General features: G+C 41.2%; 1 protein-coding gene across 1 annotated transcript in view; it reads left to right on the top strand.

The window, feature by feature from the left end:
* The window catches only part of SHTN1 (shootin 1), a 54,216-nt gene that overhangs the window by 11,340 nt on the left and 15,813 nt on the right, over positions 1-27,063 (top strand). The window contains exons 3-11 of the mRNA XM_072340634.1: positions 2,330-2,390; positions 6,009-6,103; positions 7,860-8,028; positions 11,213-11,310; positions 12,299-12,380; positions 14,498-14,592; positions 24,006-24,152; positions 24,239-24,392; positions 26,318-26,423. Of these exons, the coding sequence (XP_072196735.1) occupies positions 2,330-2,390; positions 6,009-6,103; positions 7,860-8,028; positions 11,213-11,310; positions 12,299-12,380; positions 14,498-14,592; positions 24,006-24,152; positions 24,239-24,392; positions 26,318-26,423 (1,007 nt within the window). The remainder of the gene's footprint in view (positions 1-2,329; positions 2,391-6,008; positions 6,104-7,859; positions 8,029-11,212; positions 11,311-12,298; positions 12,381-14,497; positions 14,593-24,005; positions 24,153-24,238; positions 24,393-26,317; positions 26,424-27,063) is intronic.

Here is a 27,063-nt window from a genome sequence, read left to right as displayed (position 1 = left end):
AACAGTACAAGGAGTTAAAGATAGTCTCACCTTTCTCTTATTTTTAGCCAGTTGGAAGATAAACTATTTTTTGTTTTTGTGGGGCTGTGTAACGGCTCTGCTTGTGCAGGTCTGATTGCAAGACAAAAGGCAAACTGCTTTCCATTGATCATTTCAGCAAGGGCAACAATCTGCCACTTGCCTTTTCTTCTTGCTCTTTTATTCTGAAGTGCAGCAGCCACCAACAGCAAATATTCAGAAAGCTGTGACTGGGAGCAGGAATTGCTCTGCAGAGACCCAAACCTGCAGACCCTGATTGTGCAAAGAAACGTGTAGCTATCAGGAGAATCATCTAGTTTGCTGTGGTCCGAGTGGAGCTCTCTGCAAATAGCACTCAAGGTGAAGTGGAATGGGTCATTTAACTTCCCCTGTTGCTGTATGGGGAAAGCTGTTACGCTTTGCAGCATGTTAGTGGGGGATTTCAATAGGAGCTTTTTCTACTGTGATAGAGGATGCAATATGCTCGTTACATCAAGGTTTCCATCAGCAGGAAAGCATCTTGTTGACTTCCACAGGCAACAGATTAGATACTTAAAATGCTATTTTTTTGTATATTTTTTTTTATAATGAGCATTAAAAAGTACTTTCTCACTTAATGTGCAGTGGGCTGTAAGCCTGTAGAGTGCAGAAAAGTCCGTGGGTGAACTATGCCAGTATAGCACAGTGTCTCTGTTGTAAGATGTGAAGAGGCAGCAGCAGCTCACGCTGCTCCTCCTTTGCAGTGCAGCTGTGCTCTGCAGGAACAATCAGAACTGCTTCCTTTCTGTGTCTTACTGCCTTCTGTTCTTAGACTGTGCTGCTGCTGGTAAGGTAAGACAAAATTCTGCTGAGGAAGCTGAGAGGGAGGGCGGCAAGTGGCAGGATTCTAGCACACATTTCCCTTTCCACCTTTCCTATGCAAGGCTCTCCTGACTTCTTTAACACCCACAGTGCCAGATGAAACAGTGTGTCTTTGTCTGGCACTGCCTGGGCAGCATAGCTTGCTCCTTCTGCAGCTCTTCCCTGTTTCACAGACCCTCATCTCTGCTTAACAACTGTCCCTCATCTCATCAGCCAAAGCAGGAAGAGGAGAGATTGCTCAAGTGCAGCTCCTGCAGGCAGCCATCGGCAGTAGCTTCCAATGCTAGCACTGACACCGCTCCCGTGGTGCCACCGATGACGGCCTTTCCTTATCCAAGAGCAGGTCCTTCTTTGGGATTCATCCAAAGTCCCTTGGTGCTGAGAGAAGGGCTCTCTTGAATTTGGCTTCCTTTGAATCGAGCTCTCCCCCTTGTTACTTAACAGCAGGCTCCTTTCCCGGCTAACTCAAAGTGGGTCTTCATGTGGAAAAACTGAAAATCGAGCAAAATCGTTTCAGCTTTCTTCTTTTCCCAGTTCTGTTCCAGTGATTGGAATCCTTGTGACTGCAGGAGGAGTTACACTGTAAGGAACTCAGTCACATAGATCTTATCCAGAAGTTGATTTGAATACGCACGGCTGTGTGCGAGGAAGAATGTTGGTACACCATGAGTGTGAGATGTGTTATGTGCCAGTCATACTTCCCCTCGGGTCATGTGTTTCTCAGTGTGGTTAATCTCTGACTGTGCCTCTTGTGAAGTTTGCTCATTTCTGTGGTTTCTTTCATTTGCTTATAAAAGAGGTCTTATTAGAAAAGTCTATTGAACGTCTGTTTTGTTCTTTGTCTTTGGTGAAATCTTTCCACTGTAAGATCAGTGATTGCAACCCTTTGTAGTATTAGCGTTAACCTGAAAGTTAATGAAAGTGAGATAGTGTGAAAATGAGTATCCTTCCCTTTTTGAGATTGAATCCCTGTTCATAGTGTTAGGAAACTCAATTGAACGTCCCTGGTTATTGAGTGTGGGTATTTCTATTGCATGTGGTACGAATAGAAAGGGATATATTTTCTCAGTCTGTTTGTGTTAAAGAAACTGGACTTAAAGCGTATTCATGACATACAAAGTATTGCCTTTTCTGTCATGTGGTACCTGGATGACTTTGTTTATAACAATTTTGGATAACATAGGTTTTCTAAAACATTTTGAGTAGCACATGAAGTGGAGTCAAAAATCAAGTACAACTTGCCATTCTGTAAAGAAATGCTCTGGATGATGACTTTCAAATTAAAGCTCCCATCAATCTAATATGACTGAATGTAAAAAGATATTATGCTTTGATAGGCGTCTGTACATTATTGTTCCAGTAGGTGATTTTGTTTATTTTTGCGTGTTGTGACTGACTGCTAATTAAGTAACTGGGATCAGTGTTTCATTTCAGTTTTCTCTTTTCCTAGTGTGACAAAATCAAGCAAGAACGAGATGAGGCTGTCAAAAAACTGGAGGAGTTTCAGAAGAGTAAGTTGATCTGTTAGTGGAAATTTCTTTGATGTAAAGGAGTTAAGAGTATAGTTTGACATTCTATAAAGTGATGTGCAGAATGCTGAGATCAAGGTCCACTTGCTGTTTCTCCTCCAAAGTCTTATTTTAAGGAGCTAATCGGTAAGACTTCGATCATTTCAGACAAGCTGCTGTTGCAGAGTTTACAGGTTCTGACACAGGTAGCTATTTTTAAGGTACAAAAGGGTGAAAACAGTGGTACAGATGCGGCTCTGTCTCACCAGGACATTGCAAGTGAGAGAGTAACACATGCTTGGAGTAAGTGGGATTTATCCTACTGCTGAAGCTACTGCTATTAATAATATTTTTATTGCGAAAGCAAAAAAATGCTTCAAGCACAGACATACCATCAAAGGTTTTTAAGATGATTTGACATCTCTTGATAACTTTCAGAGCAAGTTCTTCCTTGCCTAAGCTATGAGAATGTTGATACTCAGTTCTGCACTTCTATGGTAATGGTTCTATTGAAACTGTATGGTGTCTGGAAGCAACAAAGCACATCTAATGGGAGTGGAAGTATCCTGGAGGACTAGCTCCTTAGAAGAGACAATTACAATAGGATTGTGGTCTGTTGTGTCTGGTTTATGCCATACGGTGAACTGCACGATGAAGAATTAGAAACATGGTTGAAGTAAATGCAGGATAAGGAAATCACATGGTCTATACTTTTGTGTGTGACTGTGTTAATAGAGGAACTTGCTTGCTTCTGTTCTATAATTGTTCACATGATACAATTATGGAAAACAGTGTAAGATCAACAGGAATCATCTACTGCCCTAAATGATCGTAGATAACTATTCTGTGAGGCAAGAACGTTCTCTCAGAAGTCTGTTTCCTCTGGGAAAAAATGAAGCCCGTTCTGTTTTTGTTACGATACGAGGAATACCAGAGTGTGGCAGAAAATGCCAAGTAGTTAAGACATAAAATTTGAAGTAATATTTGATGTTGTAAAATTTTATAGGTTTCTTTTATCTTCCTTTCACGTTTCTAAAGGACATACCTTGTAAACATAGTGATAAAATGCCAGAAATATTAGGATTTTAAGGCAATAATAGAGCCCATTATTTAAACGACAATATAAAAGGCAATTATATTGATGAAGAGCTACATCGGCTTTGTGTCTATGAATAAACTTGGCCTGTACTCAGCTTCTATTTGTTCTCCTGGCATAAACACATATTGTGTGTGATTCCAGTTTAATGGGGCCCCGTTTGTATGCCAAGCAGCTGCATTTTAGGCCCTATTGCGTGATTTCATAGCTCTCTGAAAATTGGTTCTATTGAGCACAAGAGATAGAAGGTGGTGGTGGGGGGGAAAGCTTCAACACACAATCATTTCTTTTCAATTGGAGCCAGCAAGGTTGATGACAACATGACCATTGTGTTATAATGATAAGACCACTAAGGATCTGTACCTCTCATCAAGGCTTTCACACAACAGCAGATACAATTTAATTCACTGCTCTGTCAGCAGTGCTGATACCATTATGCCGTCTGTCTCCACAGTTATAATCACTGTCCTCCGAGAAATGCAGTTGAAATGATCTTGAGCAGTCAAAGAAACTCTCAATTAAGGCTGCCACTTCCAATGTGTCAGATTGTGTCTTATGCACTTGGTACAATTTTCACTTCCAATCCTGTTTATTTACAATGTCTACCAGTAATTACGCTTAACATGTCATTTAGTGAGGGTGCCCCTGCCAAGGAGATTGTTGGGTGCTGTAGTACCATTGAGTGGGAGTTTCTCGCAGTCAATGCCATCAGCGGCTTTTAGTCCCTGATGGGATGCAGTAGTAATGTTGATAATGCAAGTATCGTGCTCATCAAGTCATAATTAGATGCCACTCAAATGTGCCACTTGTAATAACAGTGTTGATTCATGTTTTCTCGGTGACTGCAACTACTAATTAGTTAAGTGGTTTTTGGTTGGCCTGCATTTGCTGCAGATTATTATTACCCCTGAAAAAAACTGTCAAGGTTAGAGATGTTTCAGGCCACTTAGTGCTGCTTTATGAATTTTAATATTGACATAATAAGAACTTTGGAAAGACTTAGGAAATAATATATTTTTGTATTTAATTTGGAAAGATTTTTTTTTTTTTCCCCTGAGTTAATCATAATTGCAGGTTAATTAAGTTTAAATGAACCAAGAGTAATCCCTAGTTCTACCATGTGAGCCCAATCCTTGTTTCCTAACTTGAGCTAGCTTGACTTGGGGGCACTGGATTTCTGTCTATGAAATGGGGGCAGCTCTGGGTCTCCATTGGCCCCTCATCCTGGGTAGAGCATTTCATTGCTTCAAATTTCTAGAGCTAAGTGGAATAAAAGCAGAACGGAGATGGATGCGTATTACCTGACGCCTTCCCTCATTCAAATCAAATGTAGCCTCTGGTGATGGAGTACTTAGAGCACATAACTTCTCTAAAGCCAGAAGAAAGGGAAATAAAAGACAACCAAAGATAGATGTGGTGGTTCTGCTATTAGAAGACATTATGAATACAGTTTGTGGACCAAGATTTCCCAGTCCCCCCCTATTCTTTTCCTGATTTGGAGGGCGTTTAACAGCCAGTGCTTCAGAGGACTGAACTGCAGTTTTTCGACTCAGATGATCTGTGGAATGCTTACATTTTGTAGAACTTATTAATTGCATGCAGCTACTGATTTGGCAGCACGTTCCAGTGTATTGCTGGCTTCCTATGTTGTTAACTATAACATTAATTAGTATTGATTAAGTACCAATAAAGGTGTGTAAGTGAAACTTGTTGGCAGTCTATATTTCCTGTCCCGAAGCCTTGTTCTGTGGCCATTAAGATGTTCTCTGGGTGTCAAAGGGGATGTAAATGTCTCTCTTCAGGTTTCAGGCAGAAGGCACTTTCTATTTGTTATTACTGTTATTCTATTACTGTTAGTACTTTTGAAACCTGAGGGCTGGAGGGTAGAAATAATCTCTTTGTATTGCCTGGTTTAATCTTGTAGTTTAAACATGAGGGGTTCTCATCTTGTAAAATCTGCATCTGTACCAAATTGTCATGGAACCATAGGATGGCTTGGGTTGGAAAGGGACCTCAGGGATCATTGGGCTCCAAAACCCTGCCGCATGCAATGTTACCAACCTCCATATCCAATGTTAGACCAGGGCCACATCCTGTCTGGCCTTGAACACCTCCAGTGGTGGGGCATGCACAGCCTTTCTGGGCAAATTATTCAATTTTCAATTGAAATTCAGTTTTCAGGGAAATTATGATGGCAGTATGGAGGGACAGTCCTTAAATATCGCTCTGGTTCCTTGAATGTTAATGAAGTGAAGCTGGTGAATAACGATGATCAGGGAGGCTTCTGCTGGCCTTCTGCTTCCTTAAGTTCACTCTGGATTCTTCAGTTCCCTGTCTGAGTTGCTTAAAGCAGTGATTCGTATTCAGTGTTCAAAGCAGTTCCTATCCATACAGGTTATCTAATTATGTACTTCCCAGTTTTTGACATTTTTACGTAGACATTAAGAAGGTGCAATACTTCTGATCATGGGATGCATGTGTCAAATGCAGGAAAACAGTGACTAATTTTTAAATTCTCCCCATAGTTTCTCACATGGTTATTGAGGAAGTGAACTGTATTCAGAATCATCTTGAAATTGAGAAGACATGCCGTGAAAGTGCTGAGGCTTTGGCTTCTAAGGTAAGAATGACACTGTTTCTGTTTCATACCATTTCTATTATCTTTTTTAACTTGTTATTGTGTGCATCGCCCATATATGTTTTTGCATATATGTGGATCTGTGAAATGGTTTTGAAGTAGCAAAAGCTAACGCCGTACGTGAGATGCAAAATACAGTTCTTGACTGAGGATAAAAAAAGAACACCCATTTGAATTTTTTTTTTTGCTGTTTTGGAAGAGTAAGTCATGGACCAACTTGTTGATATCTCCATTTTATATGCATTTAGGTTAAATGGAAAACAAGTTTTAGAGCTGTCCTGTGTGAGATATAAAACAGTAATGAGCATTTCAGTGTCTGAATCAAATGGAAAAAGTCAACCACTGCATTACATTTCAGGTGATTGTTTGTGAAAGCAAAGCGAGGGCAGGGGAAAGGTGACCTCCGCTGCTCTGTTGATTGCGTCTAGTCTGATGAATTTAGCAAGTGTGTAATTTTCTATATTCCATCTCATCAGAAGTGCATTATTATTAAAGAATGTTTTTATCTCTCTGTTGTATATTTTTGGTTGTATAAAATGCATCTGAGCCACTTCATCAGAAAATGGATTACAGCAATTTTGAACCAAATTTCATTAGCAATGCTGACTGCTTTTTTTTTTTCCCCCCTTCCTCTCCTCCCCATCCCCTGCCCGAAGTACATCTTTAGATATGGTAAAAATCACACCAGCAAGAAATCACTTTAATTTAGATGCATTAGCAATGTACTTTCTGGAGGTATTTACTTAATTGTTTCCATAATGACACTATATTAGAATTCATAAGATAGGCAATCAGCATATACATAAGAAAATGAATGTATTTATGTAACTTTTCTTCTCTGTGCTCTTTCTGTAGTGGGTATGCAGGGGCAGTTCTGAAGCCAGGTTTATCCCCGGGGGCTGCTTTGCCAAAGCAGATTTGGTGCCTTAAGCTGACCGCACCGTGCAATGTTCCATATGCCCTTCCCATTTTCACAGCTTTGTTCTTTGGGAAGGAGATGAAGTTCTGGGGTAAATCTTTAGTTAGGGGGCCAAGGAAAAGGTTGGATCAAAAGCTATTGCTCAAGCAGGAGGTCAGGGTAAGGTTACTTATAAACCAGGCATGTGCCTAAGCATCCAGCCCAGAGTGGTTTCTGTCTTGAGGTCTGATACGTAAAGAGTTGTGAAATGAAAGACATATCAGATAACATATGTTGACTCTTTAGAATATTGTGGTAATTCTGTCCTCGGTGGAAGTACAGTAATTGTTTGGTATTTGTAGAGGTTTTCTTTGACCAGTTGATAGAAGTGGCAAAACCAGACAAGCTTTCAGGGGCACAGCCTCTTTCTTCAGGTTATTCAGCTGGGGCTGCTGTTGGTACTGGTACATGCTTGACAGTCTGGAGATGAAGCAGCTATCAGAGACAGCATAGCAGTATGAAAGTTTAATAGTAGATTTGGTTTGAGCCTATGCAGGTTGTTTATTAGTCAGAAGTACCAGAAAGGAATGTCTTCTCTGATGGAAAAAGGGCATGGATGTGAATTATCACGTTGAATTCAAGCCTGCTTACAGAAGAAGGAGGAGAAGCTTCCCATTTTCAGACCATTTTAATACTGAATGGAGCATTTAAAGGCATGTCACTTTGTCTTGCTCTTTGTTCCTTTCAGTACAGGGGGAAAATAGTTGTGGTTTTTTTGTTGCACAACAGCTTAAAGAAAGAGTAACCAGCTTCTTACTGTTTGCACTCTTGAACTTTCAGCTGAACAAAGAAAATAAGACCTTGAAACGAATTAGTATGCTTTATATGGCAAAGCTGGGCCCAGAAATTATCACTGAAGAGATTAACATTGATGAGGATGAGCCATCCACTGATACGGAAGCTAACTCTGGATCATGCAATTCTGTGCACTGTCAACAGCAAATAAAAGGTAAGCATTGTTGCTGGGTCTACAACACCATAGCAGAAGTGGTCTAGAAAGTAGCCATGTTGGCCTGGGACTAGGTGTCTGTCTGGCTCTAAATCATGTTTCTGTGAGTGGTTCTCAAAGGATTTCTGGGAAAGGCTGTAAGGACATGGTAGGCCCGTAGTGATACTATGTAATGGATATGATAGAAATATGTCCTGCAAAGTAAACTGCGGTGCAGTTGGAAAATGGGATCTATGCAGTCAAGAGAGTTTAATGTTACTGAGTTGGTCAAAGAAACATTTCCTCCTGTCCCTACCAAAGCAAAAGGTAAGCAGAAGGACAAGGTCACCTTGATATTCAACTGCACTGTAACTGTTTCAGAGCTTGTGAAACAAGACCCTCCTCTGATGTTTCCGCTGTGCACCTTTGTATAAACTTTGTTTATATTCCAGAGTTACTGCCAAATAAGCAAGTTCAATAAGAGACCGCTGTACTGGGAAAAGCAGTGAAGTTTGGGAAGTTCATTGCTATGATAAATCTGTGTTAATACAAGAAATCTCTGGTTTCTTTTTCTCAGGCTATTTGTACTTTGATACACAAAATCTGCCATTCTTTCCAGTCTAACTCTGTGGTAAAGTCCTTGTAATTCTACGTGATCTTATATCTCAGTACCCAAAAAAGGAGGGTGCCCGCATTCTGCTTTTTGAGACAGAGACTTATATAGTAGTTCACTTTAAAAGAGCAACCAAGCAAAACTCATCGTGGTTGAATTTTTTTCTGATAATAAGTTACAATAGCAAATGCTGTGTAAGTACAACTGTCTTGAACTTCCAGCTTGACCTTGTTAACTGGTGTCTGTCTGAATATTGCAGCCTCAGTGAATTGCTGAAAAGAATAGTGTTCTAAAAAGTTTTTTCTTTTTTAATCATCAAAAAAAACCCCCCAAGAAATAGACGTGTAGAATGACATCCTATAGTAAACATCTTTCCATCCTACAGATGTAGGAAAGGAGGCAAAAACGATGTGATCAACACCGTGCAACCCATCTAAGTCACAAATAAGATTCTGGAGTTTCTCCTGGCTTAAACTGGAGAAAGATGTCAGATATACTGTTAGAGAGGGCAGAGATTCTGGCTGCACATCAGAGGATGGTCTGGGAGGGTAACAGAGCCAAATGTGAGATTTCCAGGCAAGTCTGTACTATGTTTGCTTTCTGCCTTGCTGAAGAATTCACTAAATAACAGAATGTGAAACAAATAGGACTTCTCCTTTCTCTGTCCTTATTATTAAATGTTAATGGCCTTGCTTTTACAAGTGCTGAGTACTTTGAAAGTGTTGGCATCCCATTTGCTATAGGAGAAATACTCTGGAAAGTGGATGTGTGTGTAGCAGAGTGATCTAACAGCATGTACCAGAAAGGAATATCAAGGCTCTGTTCCCTGGCTAAGCCTTACTGGTTGGCATCAGTATTGAGGAAGAAGTCTAGTTACATCTCAGATTACCTGCAAAGTGAAAGATTGCATTCAATGAGAGGTGTTTTCAAACCTTCCCTTAATGTTTTGTGGTGCTGCCCAAGCTGATATCTGCTCTTCTGTTTATGTCTATGCTTTCAAGCAGTTCTACATTGTGTTAGAGATCCTGGAAGTCTTTCAGCTTTCTCAGCAAAATTCAGGATGTTTCTTTCAATGATTCACTCCCAGTGCTTTTCTAGAAGTTGTATCAATAAGGAAGCACAGTTTGAGGTTTGATGAATACTCTTATTTATTGAAAGGATAAAGTTTTGATCCTATCATATAAACATAGAGAAAGGCAGCTCATCCATTAGGGAGAGGTGACAGTGAAGCCAGAGCTCCAAATGGAAATGGAGGGTGATCTCAGAGCAGTTCCTGAAATTCATTTATAGGTTTTGCATTGCTTCTTCATTGTAGCTGTTCTTTTCAGATGTAACAAGAACTGAAAAGTCAACTGTGCTGTTAAAGCAGCTGGTGTGTACCTTGTCTGGGAAAATAAGCATTTACTTTATGCATTTAAAAGATTCAGGTATATGGATATGCTCCCTTCTCTGTATACAGAGGTTGATAGATGTACTGTAAGGCCTGAATTAATCCAGTTGCAATACATTTCAGTGAGAGATTGTTTTCCCATTAATTTCACTGAAAAACACACAGGAAAAAAGAAGACTTGGTTCAAGAATCTTGTGGGAAAAAGAAGCCACCTTCTTTCCTTCAGAATGTATGTGCCATTAATTGAGAGGAAAAGAAGTTTCTTGAATTGGGAGGAGAAGGTGGGGGGTAATCAACATTTTGAAGATCATTGTCATCATCTGCAATTGATTAGCAATGGTTTTCTTAACTGGTGGCTGGTATTCAGTGAGCAGCAGTGTCATGAAATACTGGAAGCAGGTGGGAAATGAGAGCACTTACTGAAAGCTAATATATATCAATAAATTTGTGTTTTTGTGGTGTTTTTATGTTAACCTAAACCTTGATATATTATGTATGCAAACTGATCTCCTGTTAGGAAGCGATTATAATCAAATGGTTTATTCCACTGTGAATTTAATTTATTTCATATTTTCATAATTAAGGAACAGAAATTCTGAGGGGAAAATTACAAGCATTAACTCTTCCATCAGTAAAGGTTATATTCTGACTCTGTTCACATAATGTTACAAAGACTGAAAACTGGCAGCTGTTCAGGACAATTTCTTCAGTGCAAATCTCCCAAGTATTAACTGCCTGTTGTTTTGTTTATTTCCCTTGTGACAAGAACTCATGATTCAAAAAAGAACTGAAGTGCATTAATTTGTTTCAAAGGATGCCTATTAAAAATTGCTTTCTGCTACCTGAGTACCAGAGTCTCTGTGATGTGAGTCTCCTGAGTAGGACTGAGGATGCTTTGCAGTGACAGAATTGGTCCAGTTATAGCACAAGATGAATCATTCAGAATGCAGATAAAGGCGGCAGCACTGAACAAGGCAGGCTGCCACAATAGGGTGAATCTGGAGCTGGAGCCCAGTTAGACATCTACTATTTGACACTTCTGCAAAGTTCCTAAATCATTGCAGATGTGCCTTGAATAATTCCGATGCTTTGTTCAGAGTCATTTTGTGTTTGTCTGCTTGCACTGCTATGATGTTTCTTTTGTTATTTTCTTCCAAGAGTAAAATAAAAATGTATTTCTCATTTCCTTCCTCAAACTGTAGAGCTGCGAGATCAAATCATATCTGTTCATGAGGAAAAGAAGACCTTAGCCATTGAACTGGAAAACCTGAGGTGCAAACTTGTAGAAGTAATTGAAGAAGTATGTATTGTACCATGGAAAGCGAGACCACGTTAGTGTGTAGTCAGTACTTTTGGTATCTCATTTTGCTAAAAATGCTCAGTTGTGAAGTTAATTGAATGCTGTCAAGTCAGAAGTCCTGCCAGCCTGCCCATATGATGGTGCATTTAGAGTACACGTCTAGAAGGGACTTTCTACGTCAGAGTTCAGTCTTGCTGCTATTATTGGCAGATGACTCTTCATTATGTGTTCCAGTGCATGTATTTTCACTCTTATCTCCCTTGCTTGACTTCCTCTCAACTATCAGCAAGCTGTTTATTTTTTCTTTCTTAAACCTGTGCATGTGCAATAAATACTTCTGAAGAATTTCTGTTTTAATCGGTGCTGCTACTTCATTGAACACGTCCTTGAGTTTAGCCATTGGCAGTGCCCTGTCATGGTAATTAGACCAGCAAATTGGCTTTCTGAGCCAGCAGAATATTATTCCTGTTTGAAAACTGGATAAGCCATGTGCTGATGCAGATCGGGACTTAGTGGTTCTTCCTGTCTGTGCAACACTTGAATTCAGAAAGACACAGCTGACAGCTCTTGGACAATGTACAGAGCTCAGGGGAAAAGAGGGAAAAAAAGCAACTGAAAACCAGCAGCTTGTCTGTATTAAAAGGCAAGCGGTCCAGGGCAAGCTGGTAACTTTTTAACCAGGTGCTGTGGTGCCTCATCCAGAAAGGTTGAAAAGATATTGTAGCTGGGGATAGTACATGCTGTGAGAATGGGCCATAGGAGCTCTGCTGTAAGGATTAGTTTGTAACCCTTTAATCCTGCTTGTGATAGGGGTCTGTAAGTTGGGGTCAAAATTCTTTCTGTCCCACGGGAAGCCATAGCATCAAGACAGCAGTAAGAAACAGAATTACTGAAAGCAAAATGTCGCTTGCGTTGTGTAATGTGTTACGTGCCTTATGCCCCTAACTAAAATAGCCTTATTTTTTATTTATTCTTTATAATTTTTTAGGTGAATAAAGTGAAAGAAGAAAAGGCTGCTTTGACAACAGAAGTTAATAAACAGCAAAAACTGTTGGAAAAATGTAACAGAGGTATGTTCCCTCAGTAGGTGCTCTAAAATATATTATAACCTTTGCAGAAGGTTACGTTGTTATTTCAGAATTGGAAAGACTATGTAAAATGTACATAGTCAGTGTTTTCAAAGAAACGAATGAGTGCTGAATTACAGACAAATGTATGAACTCCTAGAGGGACAGCATTTTACCTTCTGTGGATGCTGCAGGTGCCCTTTACCATCGGGATGTTTGCTTAGTAGGGCATGTTCTGTAAGCTTTTGGGTGTTCTTTTCTTGTCCCTGTCGTGTGTGCACTGCTTGAGCCTGTGACAGGCAATACTTGAGGACTCTTAAATCATCGATCTTTGGTTAGATTGATTGAACAGACTAGCCTGAGGATGCTTTTTATGGGTTGATGTTACAGATTAAAGGTTTCCAAAATCAAAAAAACTACCCCTTATTTCATGTTTGCCTGTTACTCTGGCCCCGTGAAATCATATAGTAAAGGGACATTCTAAACCTGACTCAACCAAGGCTGGCAAAATACAGTTGCCTTTGACATGCATAGTAATGCTTGGTAGGTTGAGCAGGGCTCCCCTGAGGCTTTGGTTGCTCTCACATGCAAAAGCAAAATATGATCTGTTACTGGAGTTTTGAGGCTGGGCTCCACCAGAAGGTGCTCTACCTTTAGTCATTAAAAAGAATTAACAATCCTGGAGCAACAGAGAGGGAAATTTTCATGCCTGGATGCTTTGTTTGAAGATTTCCTAGGACAGAGGATCTGCTCTCCTTTCATCTAAAGAGCGCTGATGAGAAGTAGCATTCAGTGCAAATTATCCACCCAAATATGCATATTTTAAAAGACTCATTTTGCAACTGTAAGCTGCACGTTTTCTCGCATGTTTTCTAAGGTGGTAGCTTATAATACTTAGCCTGTAGGCTTAATAACACACAGATGTCAAACTTTACCCTGCAAGGTAATGGCATTTCTGAAGAGCTGTGACTTGGCAACTTGGAATATACCTACCTAAACTGATAATAGCAAGCATGCTTCTTTGTGGAACAGTCATGAAAGAATGGGTGAAACTACTTTCCAACTGTGGGTGTTTTCACTGATAACTGAAGCTAAAAGTGATCTGAGAGGATCAAGGAAGCGGAGAATTTGCATGACTACTCCTAGCTGGTGTTGGTAATGCTGAGGAGAAGGCTACCCTCTTCTGAGCAAATTAAAAGAGGTGGTTTTCTTGCAAAAGGCTGAAATAAATTGAGGGAATCCTTCCTTGTGCTGGGATGATAGAAGGAAGCAGTGTTGTAGATCAACAGTTTCAAGCTCTGCACACCTCTGCCTGACAGTGAGAATAAGGAAGGTGTAAGGTATGGCTGGGTGTTGACTGTGAAACGGAGATGAGGAGCACCAATGTTGTGGCGTTCTCAACCTGATACTAAGACTGGAGGGTAGAGATTATGTAGATATGAGACATTGCCTCAAACACCTCATTTTGTGGTACAGCCTTTTGATTTAGAGTTCACAAGTTAACACAGCAGTAAATTTGCTCAGCACTGCAGGGCAGGAAGAGTGTTACTCTGTTCAGATGATCAGTAATTGTGTGTATATATAGCGAGGCTTAGAGCAAAGAGGATAAATATTGCAACATCGACTGTGTACAGAAAAGAAAAATTAATTTACAACTTCATTCAGGAATTTGCAGTACTGAAGAATAATAGCCTAAATGCATGAATCAAGCAGGACTTTCTTCTTATGCTGTTGTATGGGAAGCTGATAATCACAGCCTGAACCTCTGTTTAATCAGCTGAGGCAAGTGTGGGGTCAGCTGTGGGAGCACAGGTGAGGGTAATTCAGCTGTGCTCCCGGAAGGGGTGGAGCTTGACTCCACTTCTTCTAGACTTCATTTAAGGGCTGACCACCACTAAGGCAGCATCTCTTGGAGATCACTCCTCTGTGGAGATTGCCTCAGCATTTTTCAGCCAGACTGAAGGCTTCTATACTGGTGAGTTTGTCCTATAGATAACCATTTTGATATTTATCACCATCCTTCTTGTGTTATTACCATCTTCATATTATTTTCACCTTACAGCTGTGGTTTGACATCCATTCTGCTTTTACTTCTGTTTTTCTTTCATTCTTGTAAACAGTGTCCGTGCTAGCAGTAGAGGAGTATGAAGAGCTTCATGTAAACTTTGAACTGGAAAAGAACCTACGAAAGAAAGCAGAATCGTTTGCTCAAGAGGTGAGTAATCAAGAAAAAGGGATCTCTTTTGGTTGGCCAAAGCCCGACCAGCCTACTTGATTTCAATTCCTGGCTCATGCAAAAGCTGTCTTTAAATTTCCATGTACTATGTAACTAATGTATATTTTATACGTGAAACAGACTTACTGTTTACAGAACTTATAAAGCATTACATAATTATCCACACAATCTAGCCTTCTTCCTTTTTCAGGTCAGGCTTTCAAGTTACAACAGGCTTAATCAGCCACAGCATTTCAGTGTGTTGCACATAGTGATTGGGTCTGGGAAGAATTAGTTGCCTTTCTAGAGATACAACTCAAAGCATTGTATATTTCTTTAAAGATAGCTAAACTCACAAGAAAAACCAACCCCAAACAACCAAGTGATAAAATAGAGCATTAATTGAGGCTGATGTGAGTTCAGCTGCTATTTAACACGTGCCTTTCAAATTACCAATTGCAAAGAACCTTCGAGTTGAAAAATTGCTTCTGTATGCTATAAAAGATATAAACTCCTGAAGAGGAAGGTGAGATACTGGGTAGCATTTTGGAATGGCCAGTGACTGCTCAGATGGCTTCCAGCTGGCAGTGTCGCTTGGCCCAGAAAACACTGATAAACTGTCATTCTGTTGATAGACCAAAGCTATATATATATTTTTCCCCCAGGTGCATTTTCTGTTTGCACTCTGGATTTTGAGAGTTCTGCATTTGGGTTGTGCTTCAGCCTTTTCTAACCTGTGCCTTATGCGCTATATTTTCCTTAGTAATAGCTGGGCTTCCTAAATAATTGTTTTACCAGGAGCTCTGCTTTTAAAGAAAGCCATTTTACATTATGCGTTGTCATTATTGAAATACCATAAGTAAGGAAAACATCTGATTTTAGATTTCAAAGCTATGGCTGCTAGATGGAAATCTTTAGCCTTAAGGAGATCACTTTGCATAGGGAGCTCTTTTGCTTTTTGTCTTTGCTGCTGCTGGTTTCTTTTCTTGCTCTTTTAGTGGGAATAATTTTTGTTTACTACTCTGGATCTGACTGCGTCTGGTCAGGGCTGGTAGATGAAAGCATATTAGTAATTTAGGAACTGTATGGAAAACACTGAGTATGCTTATTGTGCTCAGTTAATATTGTGTTTTGCGCTGGCTGTTTGATTTCTTTGGGTATGAATAGAGTCATATAGGAACACTTTAAGCAAAATGTTTTGTGCATTTGAGATATAACTGTATACAAATCAGAAAACCTGGAAAGTGGTGGTGAGGAAGTTGACCAGGTACTGTTCATGAGCTCTCTGTCACATGAGCTCTCTCTGACTGTGCTATGTAAAGGCTGGAGAACGTCTCAGCAGCTGAGCAAGGGTACTGCTCCTCTTTCTCTTCATTCCACCCATTACACCTCTTTTCTGTGTTCCCCTTTGCAAGGTCACTGTGTTGACCCCTCAGGAAAACTATAGCTGCCACCTCCTGCCTGCTGTCAGTACCTTTGCCGTGTGTCTGAAATGTAACTGTATTTCAGGCAAAGCAAAGGCAGCTGACACGTTTTTCCTACAAAAGAAATGAGAAAAATGCAAATATTTTCCTAGTTATTAAATTATCCATCTACTTTTTTTGTGATATGAAGCTGGATGTAGTAACATGCTGTTAAAATCAAGATATATTGGAGAAAAAACTGCTCAAGAGAAATAATTTAAGTCAGATAGACTGCACATAGATCATCCTCCAAAGCCTGGTTATACAGAGCTCTGTGGGATGGAGCCCACATTCCTCTGCAGGACGGAACTGCCCATCTCCCTTTGCCGCAGCTTCAGTGCCATTTGCATGTTGAAATTTTGCCGTGGTGGGTTTTTTGTTGGTTTGCTTTTCCTTTAGAAATAGAAACATCTGCAAATTCCCTTGACATTATTTCAGGTAGGAGTGTTTATTAGCAGCCCAAAGTTATAACGTCAGATGTTGCCTATATTTATTTACTATGTTTTACAAGCAAGCTTGGTTAGCTGTGGTATCTGTGGAACTATTATTTTCAGGAAACAAATTTCAAAGAGGTGAAGCATGTTCACTTAGCAAGTGTTATTACAATATCTGTCTCACGTTTCATACTGTTCTTTGCTTTATCTTTTGTATGGAACAATTACATGCTTCTGTTCATTACTAACAATAGAGGACTGTGTGTAAAGGTCTCGCATCCCTCAGATGTGAGTAATTTGTGACTGCACAGTTAAACTGGCTTTTGGGTCATATAAGAAGATTACCTGGTACTGCAGGTCCAGCATGTTGCTTTTGTTCAGATGCTTAATGTGACATTCAGACATACCTTGATATATCTTCCTAAATATATTTTCTGAGCTTTGAATAATGAACTGACGCTCCAGCTGTTAAATACAATGCCAAAGAAATTCTGGTTGTTTGCTAACAACGGCTCCTTCCTTGTTTGTTTGTTTTTTGTTTCATGTCATTATATTAAGATGGAAATATTCACAAATGAAATACCATAGAATCCTTCGAGTTGGAAGGGACCTTTAAAGGTCACGTAGCTCAGCCCCATGCAGGGCTGGGCAGGGCCATGCAGAGCTCCCCCAGGTGCTTTGAGGTGGCTGTCCAACAGCGTGGTGTGTTGCCTGAACCCTTTCACCCCTGGAGCACTTTGAGAAGGGAAACAGGCTCAGATTTGTGTGCTTGTCTATGCTGCAGCACTGCAGTGATTTTAGTATATTTTAGTGCGTTGTTTTAGTTAGTGATGTCTCCAATAGCCTGTCTATGGATGTAGCCTATGCAGAGCTCTGCAGCAGAGGATGCCATGAGCAGCTGCCACAGCTGTGCTCCAAGTGATGCCCTTTCCATCCTGTGCTTCTGACAGGAGATGGGGATTTGCCACAGGATGTGAGCAATTGGGACTGCTGGTGTGAGAGAAAGGGGAGGGGTGTGTGTGTGTGTGTGTGTGTGTGTGCAGGAGCAAATGCAGTTGGGGTGAGACAAAAGACAGAGAAAGGGAGCAAGTGCATTGGGGAGGGAGAGAACACTTGAAAATCAGCTTTTGATTAAGAATAAAAAATAAAATAAAATCCAGTGCAGCTTTAATTATAGTCATGCTGCTGGCACCACCATAATATATATTTAATTAATCAAAAATGATCCAACTTCAAACATTAGAATTCGTGCTCTTTAGAGGTTCTAAAGAAACTGAGTAAATATTGTCAGCCACGGTGTGGAGAGCGGGAAGGAAAAAGAAAAGGGTTTGAAGTGAGTCACAATCCATTATGAAAGGTACAGGAATCTGCATAAAAGAACTAAATAAATAGAGTGTGTAAGGGGTGGGGGGCATGGAAAAATCTGTACCTACCTGAATAAAACAGGGTTGTTAACACGGGAATCTTGGCAAGCTTAACCAGAATTCTAGTGTCATGTTTTAAGAGACACTTTAAGATCTCTCAGCTCTTTGTAGAGCAGTTTATAAGCAAACAAAGGAAGGAAGAGAGTATCTTGAAGGCCATTGCAATAATACAGAGGCTAGCCCTGAAAAGCACTCTTCCACAAAGATGAGCAAAGTACAATACATCCAGCCAAAGCAAGCCAAAAGGGGTGGAACACAGTGCAAGATGTAAATTGAAAAGTCTTAACAATGTAAATATCCTGGGAGTTTCAGGGGAAAATTTTGGCATAAACGGTTGATTAAGCGCACACCCAACACTGCAACAATATTTTGTAAAGTGAACAGTTTATTACAGTCCTGTGTGCTGGCACAGAGGTGACAGCTGCACCTGAAATCGCTTTGGAAGCCTCCCTGAGAAGAGGCAGCGTGCTCCCAGAGTTAGTCGTGAGCTGTTCTTATCTCTGCATCTCAGGTAAATACAAATGGAGTGTCAAACTGCTGATCAGATCTGTTGGGTTCCTCTCACTCTCTTTGGTTTCCCAGATGTTTATGGTTATCTGTAAAGTATTTTGTGATTGGAGAAGCTGCACTCAGAACCGTCATCCAGATGGATTGTGAACAAAGTGGGTCTGTAATGTGCCTTTTCCCTGACTTTGCTCCCATTTTTCACTACTTGTTAATTTGTTTCCCTCGAACCGTCTTTACCCTTTACCTTTACCAGTGCATAGTTGACGTGTTACTTTATCTGAGACTGCATCTTCCAGAATCGAATGGTAAAAGGTGGCTGTCATTTTATATCACTCAGGAAAAACTACTGTCTTTCTTCACAGATGCCTGCACTACTCATAGGATTGATTGTGTGCTGTGAGTTTGGTTATCTCAGTGATTTGTGTGCAAGCTCTGGAAGAACTCTTCATTGGATGTGTTTGTGACTTTGGGGTTAATTCACGAGGACTTTTGTGTTACCGTGCTACATCCATGAGAGGGTACTACAAAGCCAGCACTCATAGAGCAGTTCTCTCTGCTTACAAGTACCACACTCTGTGCATTGCCAAGGATGGTCTGACAGAAACTGGTGTCTGAAGATAATTAATTTGCAGTCCAGATGATTGAACTGGAAATAATAATTAAAGAGAGTGGTTAGTGCTTGAATTCTCCCAAGCTTGGATGTTAGAACTTTTGAGGCATGAGCCAGCACTAATATGCCTCATCAAGCTTTTTCCCAGGAACAAGCTTGTGAGATGGTGACAGATTAACAGATGTATGTAGGAAACTCTTTAGTCTCTCTCTTTTTTCCCCCCTCTGGTTTGTTGTTGTATTTTGCTGTTCAGGGACTTACTCTGTTGGGGGAAAAAATATGAAGAGTTTCCCTTCTCTTGCATAAAATACTATGGATCATTTGGGAAGAGGGGAGTGACTGTTGGCTGCCTGTTGCTGTGCAATGCTTCAAGCTGTGGTTCCAATTGACAGTCAGGTTGGTTCTGTGGTAGTTTGACAATCTGGGGTTAGTTGTTTGCTCATTTGAAAATCCCAATCTGTGAAATCACTGGAAATGCTCTGGATTTCCATAACTCATACTGTTCTTTGTTAAAGAGAGTCTCATGGTGTACCATCCATGCCCTTGCTATTAGCTGTTTTAGTAATCTTGTCTTCCTGTTTGACGTCTCAGGATGGTAATTCTCCATAGGAGTAGATCCGATCCAAGGCAGGAATATAAGCCCCTGATACAGAGTTTTCAGATCTGAGTAATGCTGCGAGCACTTAAAGCTGAGCACGTGCCGAACTAAGTTACCTTCAGAACCATTTATTTGTTGTAGCTTTTTTTCCCTGAGTAGTGCTTCAGAAACCTCTGAACCCACTAGAACACACAGGCTTTGTAACTCACACTGGGCTAATGTCGCTGCTCGATACGTAGCATTGAGCCTGAGTGTAGGGAGAGCATTTCTAGGTCAATGTCCAAACTGTGGCTGAGTTTCTTAATGTGCTTTAATGAGGTGTGTCTGTTTATCAACTCTGCTGTCAACCCCCCCCCTTCAACACTAGCCATTGTCTCCTGCTGTAATATTCATATGAAGTGAAGCTCACGAGTCCAGATGTCCTTGATAATACGGCTCCATTCAGCAGTTATGAAGTTGAAGTGTGTGTTTATACATATTTTTTCTTATTAGCCATGGAACTAAAATACACTCTTGGACTTGCATTTCAAATCCAGAGAGCCTCCTGAATTCAGAGCCACTTAGTGCTCTGTCAAGCCATAATCAGGCGAGATCGCTCTTTCTCCCACATCACATGAAATCTTTCTTACAGCCTGTTTGTTCCCCTGGGGAGATGCAGGTACCTTGATTCTGCCTCTCTTGAGGACTTAATGCACATACAAACATGGGAATATAAGGCTTCACGTTATCAGTATTGCAAAAGACATTGGCTCCCCTAGATTATGGCTTATGTAAATGAGTGCTTTACCACACCAGGAGGTTGGCTTATTGATTCCTCAGTTGGATGTGGAGGAGATGGAGCTGTCCTGCCAGGGGTTTGACATCAGGTCCAGCTGGTCAGTTGACCGATCTTGTTCTCTTTTCTGTTTGAGCTTCCACGTCTTGCCCCTGCCTTGATACACACGTAGTTTTATTCTACTTGTTGTAGTGTTTGCCCTTGACTTTTCTTTCACTTTAGTGATTGCCTTAGTATAGCAGTGCTGCAGTATTTGGATGTTATTCTGCCCTTCAAACTGCAGCTAAGACAATAAAGTTATTTCATGTAGCGAGTACTCAAATGAGTAGTAGTCGTATAAGAAACATCACAGCACATGGATATTAAAGCATTTCCTTTGGCCTCGTTTTGCTCCTGGGAGAAGAGTTAGTTGGAAAGCATCCAGTTGTACCCTCAGCATTGCTTGAATGAGGCTCGCAGTTCCCAGGGACTCAACACGGACAGGGTTGCTTTCTAACTCTTTTTTAATTAGGAAGAATTCTTTTTTGTAGCTCTGGTGTAAACAAAACCCAGCTGCAGCGACTGCTTTGTAGGGTAATGGTTAGAGCAGGGGGCTGAGAATGAGGCGTGGCCTCATTGAGGTCAAGGGAAAAGCCTTTATTATTTTCAGCATTACCCTCCCCAGTTTTTGTGCAGACTTTTGATGCAGCGTTGGCCAAGTCGCAGATTTTCTGCACTTTGGAGCTGCAGTTTGTAAACTGAGGGGAAGGATGCACTGCTGCTTTGTGCAGCACTTGCAGGGTTGTAAAAGGAAGATGAGAGGCGGGCATCCTTTGTGCGCTCTGCCTTTGGTTGCAGTTTCCGTGGATTCCCCCAGCACTGACTGACGCTTCTAGCATTGATTAGGAATACTCAGCAGATAATTGTCGAGCAGGTGGCAGAGTCGGAACTAATCCATCAATTGGTTAAATTCCACCTGGTCCAAATAATCCTGTTAGTAGCTATTTCACCCTTTCAGCAGTTTCTTTAGTTAATATTCAGGGTTGTGCAGGCAGACAGGTTCCAACCTCGCTAAAGCGGTAATTGTTTTAATTTAACATTAGAATTGATTTTACGGGTCTCTTTTGTCCTGTGTCAAACACACAGAGCAACCTCTCATAAACTTGCAGCTGGTTCATCACCAGCTCTTTTCTGTGTCATCTGTTACAACCATCGTGTCTGGTTTTGGCCTTTCATTTAGGATATGCTGGTATGTGAAGTTGCAGGAGTGGGAATCAGTTGTGGAATAGATGGGGCTTGCAGTGAGAAATTCATTATCATGTCAAAAGCAAGAAGGACTTTTTGACTTTCCTAGTGGAGTCTTTCGTGATTATTGTAAGAAGAAGGATACTTGGCATGTCATGGAAGTAACTAATAAGGCTAATTGGAAATAAAGGACTTCTCTTAGGTGGCAAGTGAAGGGATGCAAGGTGATGGTCTCCTGTAGTGCCAGGGGAGGTTGAGACTGGATGGTAGGAAAAATTTAGGGTGGTTCTGAATTGGTGGAGTCTCCATCCCTGGAGAGGGTTTAAGAGACATGTGAGTGTGGCACTTAGGGGTGTGTATACAAATATAGGATGTGTATAGGGATGTGTATACAAATACAGGAGTTGCAGTACTAAGGTAAACCTTCACAGGTCGAAGTGGGTAGCACTGATTCCCAGCTTCTTTTGCCTTTCAATTGCTCTTGCCACAGATGTGACTGTCTTGGTTTTGGGATGAGAAACCAATACGCTGCGTGCATTTCAGCTCGCAGCAGTGTGCGGTTTATGGTGAGCTCGCTTCCTGTGCATGTTTGCTTCGTGTGGCAAACTCACACCTGATGACATTCGTGCAGCTCACCGGAGAGGCCATGAACTGAGGGCAGTGAGCAGGGGCTGGCTGTGATCTCCTGTCTGCACACAGCCCCTGACGATGGCCGTGCCCCAGGCCTGCTCACAGTGAGCCGTGCAGAAAGCAGGGGGAGGGTTACGCTCTTAGCTGCAGTAAGCATTGGCAGTTCACCCTGTTTCATTGAGTAGGTCAGACAGGAAGAAGGCAAGCTCTTTCCCTGCTCTCTGTGTGTTAGAGTAAATTTGTTAGGTAGGGTTTGTTTTAAAACAAAGCATAGTACTAGAGCCTGCATGCATTGTTTCCCCTTCATCGAATGCTTCCAGTTCTTTATTGCCTGCCTCGTGGCGCAGCATTGCCCAATGAAGTGTTCTCTATTGGTTTTGTTAGTATTAAGGCCGCATCATTTGGCTCTTCTTGGCACGCAGAGTCAAGCAGGGTATGTTACGAGTTCAGTGTGGCCAGGAGGTTCCTCATTCTGCATACGCTGCCAGAGGAGAGGTGCTTTCTAGAAAGACACAGTTAAAGTGTCTGTGCAAATCACAGAGTGCTTGCTCACAAATCTGCATCAGCTGATGGTTCCTTACAATCCGACTGTACTGAAAGAAAATACAAATCACCTGGCACTGAGCAGGAAGAAACCATCCTTCGGTGTGTAGAACCTGCAATTTTGGCTGGTGCTAAGTAGTATAGGAGCTTTGCAAAATCTCACGGAACTTTTATATATGAAATACTGCATTTTTTTTTTAAAGTATCTTCTTGCTTGTGCTGTGCTGTGGAGCGGTGTTGTCACATTCTGAAGGAGCTTGTGGCTGTTCTCTGCTCTCCTGTAAGTGGCATGCTTTGCTGAGCTGTGCACACTCATCTCCAATCTCAGCGTGACCCAGTCCCTGTTTCTGCTGTAAGAACAGAAACAGCTGAGCTTTGCAGAAGTGCAGATTGCTGTTTGGTGGGCACCTTCTTGCTACCTGGAAGAGACATCAGGATGAAGAAGAAATTCACCAAGGAATTTGTAGGGACAGGAAATAATTCTTCTTCTCCAAGCTCCTCAATAGACTGCAAGAAGCAGGTTTTATCTCTTATGGGAATCTCACATGCTGATGTGGATGAAGCCTAGGAAAATATGTGATATTTGTATCGGTGTCATGCCTCTAAATGGTTGGATTTTTTTCCTCATGTATCCATTCCCAGGATCTAAAATATTACTGAAAAAGAGAAAACATGAACTTCAGCAGTCAAAGTCTGAAATGGATCTGAGGGCAATTACATACACTGATTACACAAACATGAGCTGAAATGCATTTCCCAAAGACACTCAATCATGTATATACCCGGGTGATGGTGCAGTAAGTGGGCCGCATGCCAAGGCTGTCTGGTGTACTTGAGATAGCTTGTGAATTCATTGACTTTTCCTCCTCCATCCTGAATCCCTTTAATATTCCCAGAGCCCCCAAAAACGGGTTGTTCATTTTTCCAGGAAATGAATTTCAGACACTCGGTTAAATCACTTTTGCTGCCATTGTGCAGGTAATAGAGGCGTAGCAGAGCGTTGTTCTGGTTCCTTTCAGTTTAAGCTCAGTTCTCGTAAATTTTACCCTCAGGCTTTTCCCTTCTTTCTCACCACCTTCCCCTTTATTCCTGCTGTATTAACTTAATATTGACTTTGTTGCTTTCTTTCCAATTGTTTCTCTTTTTTTCCAAGACTTTGCTTAACTGTTGTTTTTGTTTGGGGCTGGCTGTTTTTTTTTTCTCAGATGTTTATTGAACAAAACAAGATGAAAAGGCAAAGCCAGCTGCTTCTGCAAAATTCTGCCCCCGATCAGCAGCTTCTGAAGGCTTTGGATGACAATGCTAAGCTAACCCAGGCGTTAGAAGAAGAGCGGCTTCAACATCAACAAAAGGTAAAACTGCTTCTCATTTCATGCAGAAATCTTGGAAAGCTTCTTGAATTGAAGGATGAATTAATGCCGTGGTTTGCCAACTACAGGTTAAAGAATTAGAAGAGAAGCTAGAAAACCAAGCACTGCATAAGGAGATTAGTCGCCTTAAACAGCAGCTGGAACTCTTAGAAGAAGATAAAAAGGAACTAGAGCTTAAATGTCAGAACTCTGAAGAAAAAGCAAGAGACCTAAAGCATACAGGTAAAACTGTGTAATGAGTTTACTTTTAGAGGTATAACGGAGTGAGTGAATGATACACATCTAATGGAATTACATGTGCTGGATTTGAGACCCAAGCAGCAGCAGCTTTTGTGTAGCTGAGATCACAGAGTTGTAGAATTGTTTGAGGAACCTTTAAAAGCCATCTGGTCCAACTCCCCTGCAGTGAACAGGGACACCTACAGCTCCATCAACTGCTAAGAGCCCCATCCAACCTGACGCTGAATGTCTCCAGGGATGGAGCATCCACCACCCCTCTGGGCATCCTGTACCAGTGCTTCAGTACCTTTATCATGAAAAACATGTTTTTAAATCCCCTCTCTTTTAATTTGAAACCATTTCCCCTTGTCCCAACAGACCCTGTTCAAGTGTCAGTCCGCTTCTTTCATGTAGTCCCCCTTTAGCTACTGAAAGTTCACTCTCAGATCTCCCTTCTCTTCTCTGTACTGAGCAGCCCCAGCTCTCTTAGTCTGTCCCTGTAGGGAGGTGTTCCATTCCATGCATCATTTTTGTGGCCCTCGTCTGGATGCTCTCCAGCAGGTCCACAGCTCTCCTGTACTGAGGACTCCACATTTGGATCTCAGGATCCAGATGTGCACTTCCCGTGACGAGAGGTTCAGCAGTTGCCTTCAGCTCAGAACAGTCATGTCTAGTATGTATCTAGTATGCATGTGAAGGATAAGCATTGTAAAACTTCTGTACTACAAAAACTCTGTTCTTAGATTGCCCTCCGTCTTACAGATGGGTATGTACATCTGAGTGGATTTCTGTGTATTCAGCCAATGTGTGCTCCTAGATATAAAAAGCGAGTAAGATTAAGTGAGGAACTTTATTTATTGCTTTTTATTTAAAATTGCTTTTAAAAAGGGCTCCTGCTGCGTGCAGCCTTACTATGAGAACTGTGGGCCTATGGTTTGTTAATTTGATGGTCTTTGTTTTCAGTCCTTTATTCAGCTGAAGGCCTAAGCAGGTACTAGTTTTGAGTTTGAACCCCTGTCAAAGTCCCAAATCCTTATCGTTAGATAAGTCCACAGTTTTCTGAAACGTATTCCTAATAGCAGTATTAAAGCTTGTCAGCAGTGTTTTTTGTTGGAGCTTTACATTACCCAGCTTTAAAAATACACCTAAACAGGCTTCGGAGTTTTTTTCTCAGCTGTCTTTGGAAAGATCTAAACATTGCAGCAGATTTTGTCCTTCCAGATTGGTTTGTCTTTCAGAAGGAATTTGTCAACATCAAGTTTGTACCTGGGGTTTAAAGTCACTCCGTTATTTGTCTCTTACTTTAATTGTAAATGGTAAAGACTGGAATTTCAGTTTGAATTAATTGCAATGAGAACTGAAGAGTTATATGCAGAAGGGAACCATATCAAAGTGGGATAATCCTATTCCCCCTCAGCTTGAGCTATTTGGTGAGAAAAAAGAGGCCTAAGTCCATCAGGAAGACATGGTATCAGTTTCTAGCCTTATCTTTGTTAATTTTTTCTCATCTCTTATTTAGTTTGTTATTTAAGGCTGCATACGATGCCATTCTGTGTTTTCTGATGTACACTGAGGACTCGTTCAGCTTCTGTGGAAGTGCAGGAGGCTGATGTGCCTCAGACCTCACGTAGGCAGCAGTAGTGTGAATGTGATCAACTTTTATCTGTCCTGAGATTTTACAGAAAGAACTCCATTTGAGGAGGAGTGTCATTTTAGTTTCAGAAGTAGCCCAGGTTGCAGTAAATGGCTTAGTGGGATTTCTGTGCAATTAGGAGGCTGCTGCGAGTAGAAAATGTTGCCTGAAATAGGACTTCTAGCAACTGAGTGGTTTTGGGGTTAATTAGTAGCTTCTTTTGCTTAAGCGGTCAAAGTTTTTAGAGCAGATGTGAGAAGCAGAGTCCTCACTCAAGGCTTTTTCTCTTGCACAGTTGATGAACTTCAAAAACGAATACACCAATCTGAAAATCCTGCACCGCCTCCTCCGCCGCCACCACCGCCCCCTCTCCCTCCTCCACCTCCTCCTAACCCTATACGGTGAGTGCTTAAAGCAAGAGTCTGTGCTCTTCACTGAAGGATAGGTCGAAATACAGAATATCTCACGGGGAAAAGTGTCTTTACAAAAGGAAGGTTTTCTCTGTCTGCCCTGGGTTTTATTCCTTTCACTTTGCAAACTGGACTCTCTCTTCACTAACAGTCTTGCACCCTGACCAGTTGTGAACAGTGTTTGTCATCTCAAACCTGATCTGTTGTCTGGACTGTGACTTTGGAGGATGAGAGACACCCGTCTCCTCTAAATTTAGGCAGTGTTTCTTTTATTCACCTGATAGCTCTAATTACAGACTTGTGAGGTGCTTGTCTGAATCTGCTGCTAAGAATATCCCTTTGAACCAGAGGATATCTTGGATGATAACTGTTGTCCCTTCCTGTCAGATAAAATTAAGATTGAAGTTTTCAATGAACCATAAAAGAAGTGGGCCAATACCATGTGTTGGGCACTAACCACAAGTAAACGGAGTCCTAGAGTATTTGGCTTAACTTTAGGAACGCAGGTAACATTACTGTTGGCTCTATATTTGCTTGAAATAAGACACGCTGCAGTGCACTGTTGAACTAGGAGGAAATAGATATTGGCATCCAATATGTTTTGTTCCATAACAGTCCCCATTTGGTTTAG

The sequence above is a fragment of the Excalfactoria chinensis genome, chromosome 6 (genome assembly GCF_039878825.1).
Source record: "Excalfactoria chinensis isolate bCotChi1 chromosome 6, bCotChi1.hap2, whole genome shotgun sequence".
Classification (NCBI taxonomy): domain Eukaryota; kingdom Metazoa; phylum Chordata; class Aves; order Galliformes; family Phasianidae; genus Excalfactoria; species Excalfactoria chinensis.
This window is presented reverse-complemented; position numbering and strand designations above follow the sequence as displayed.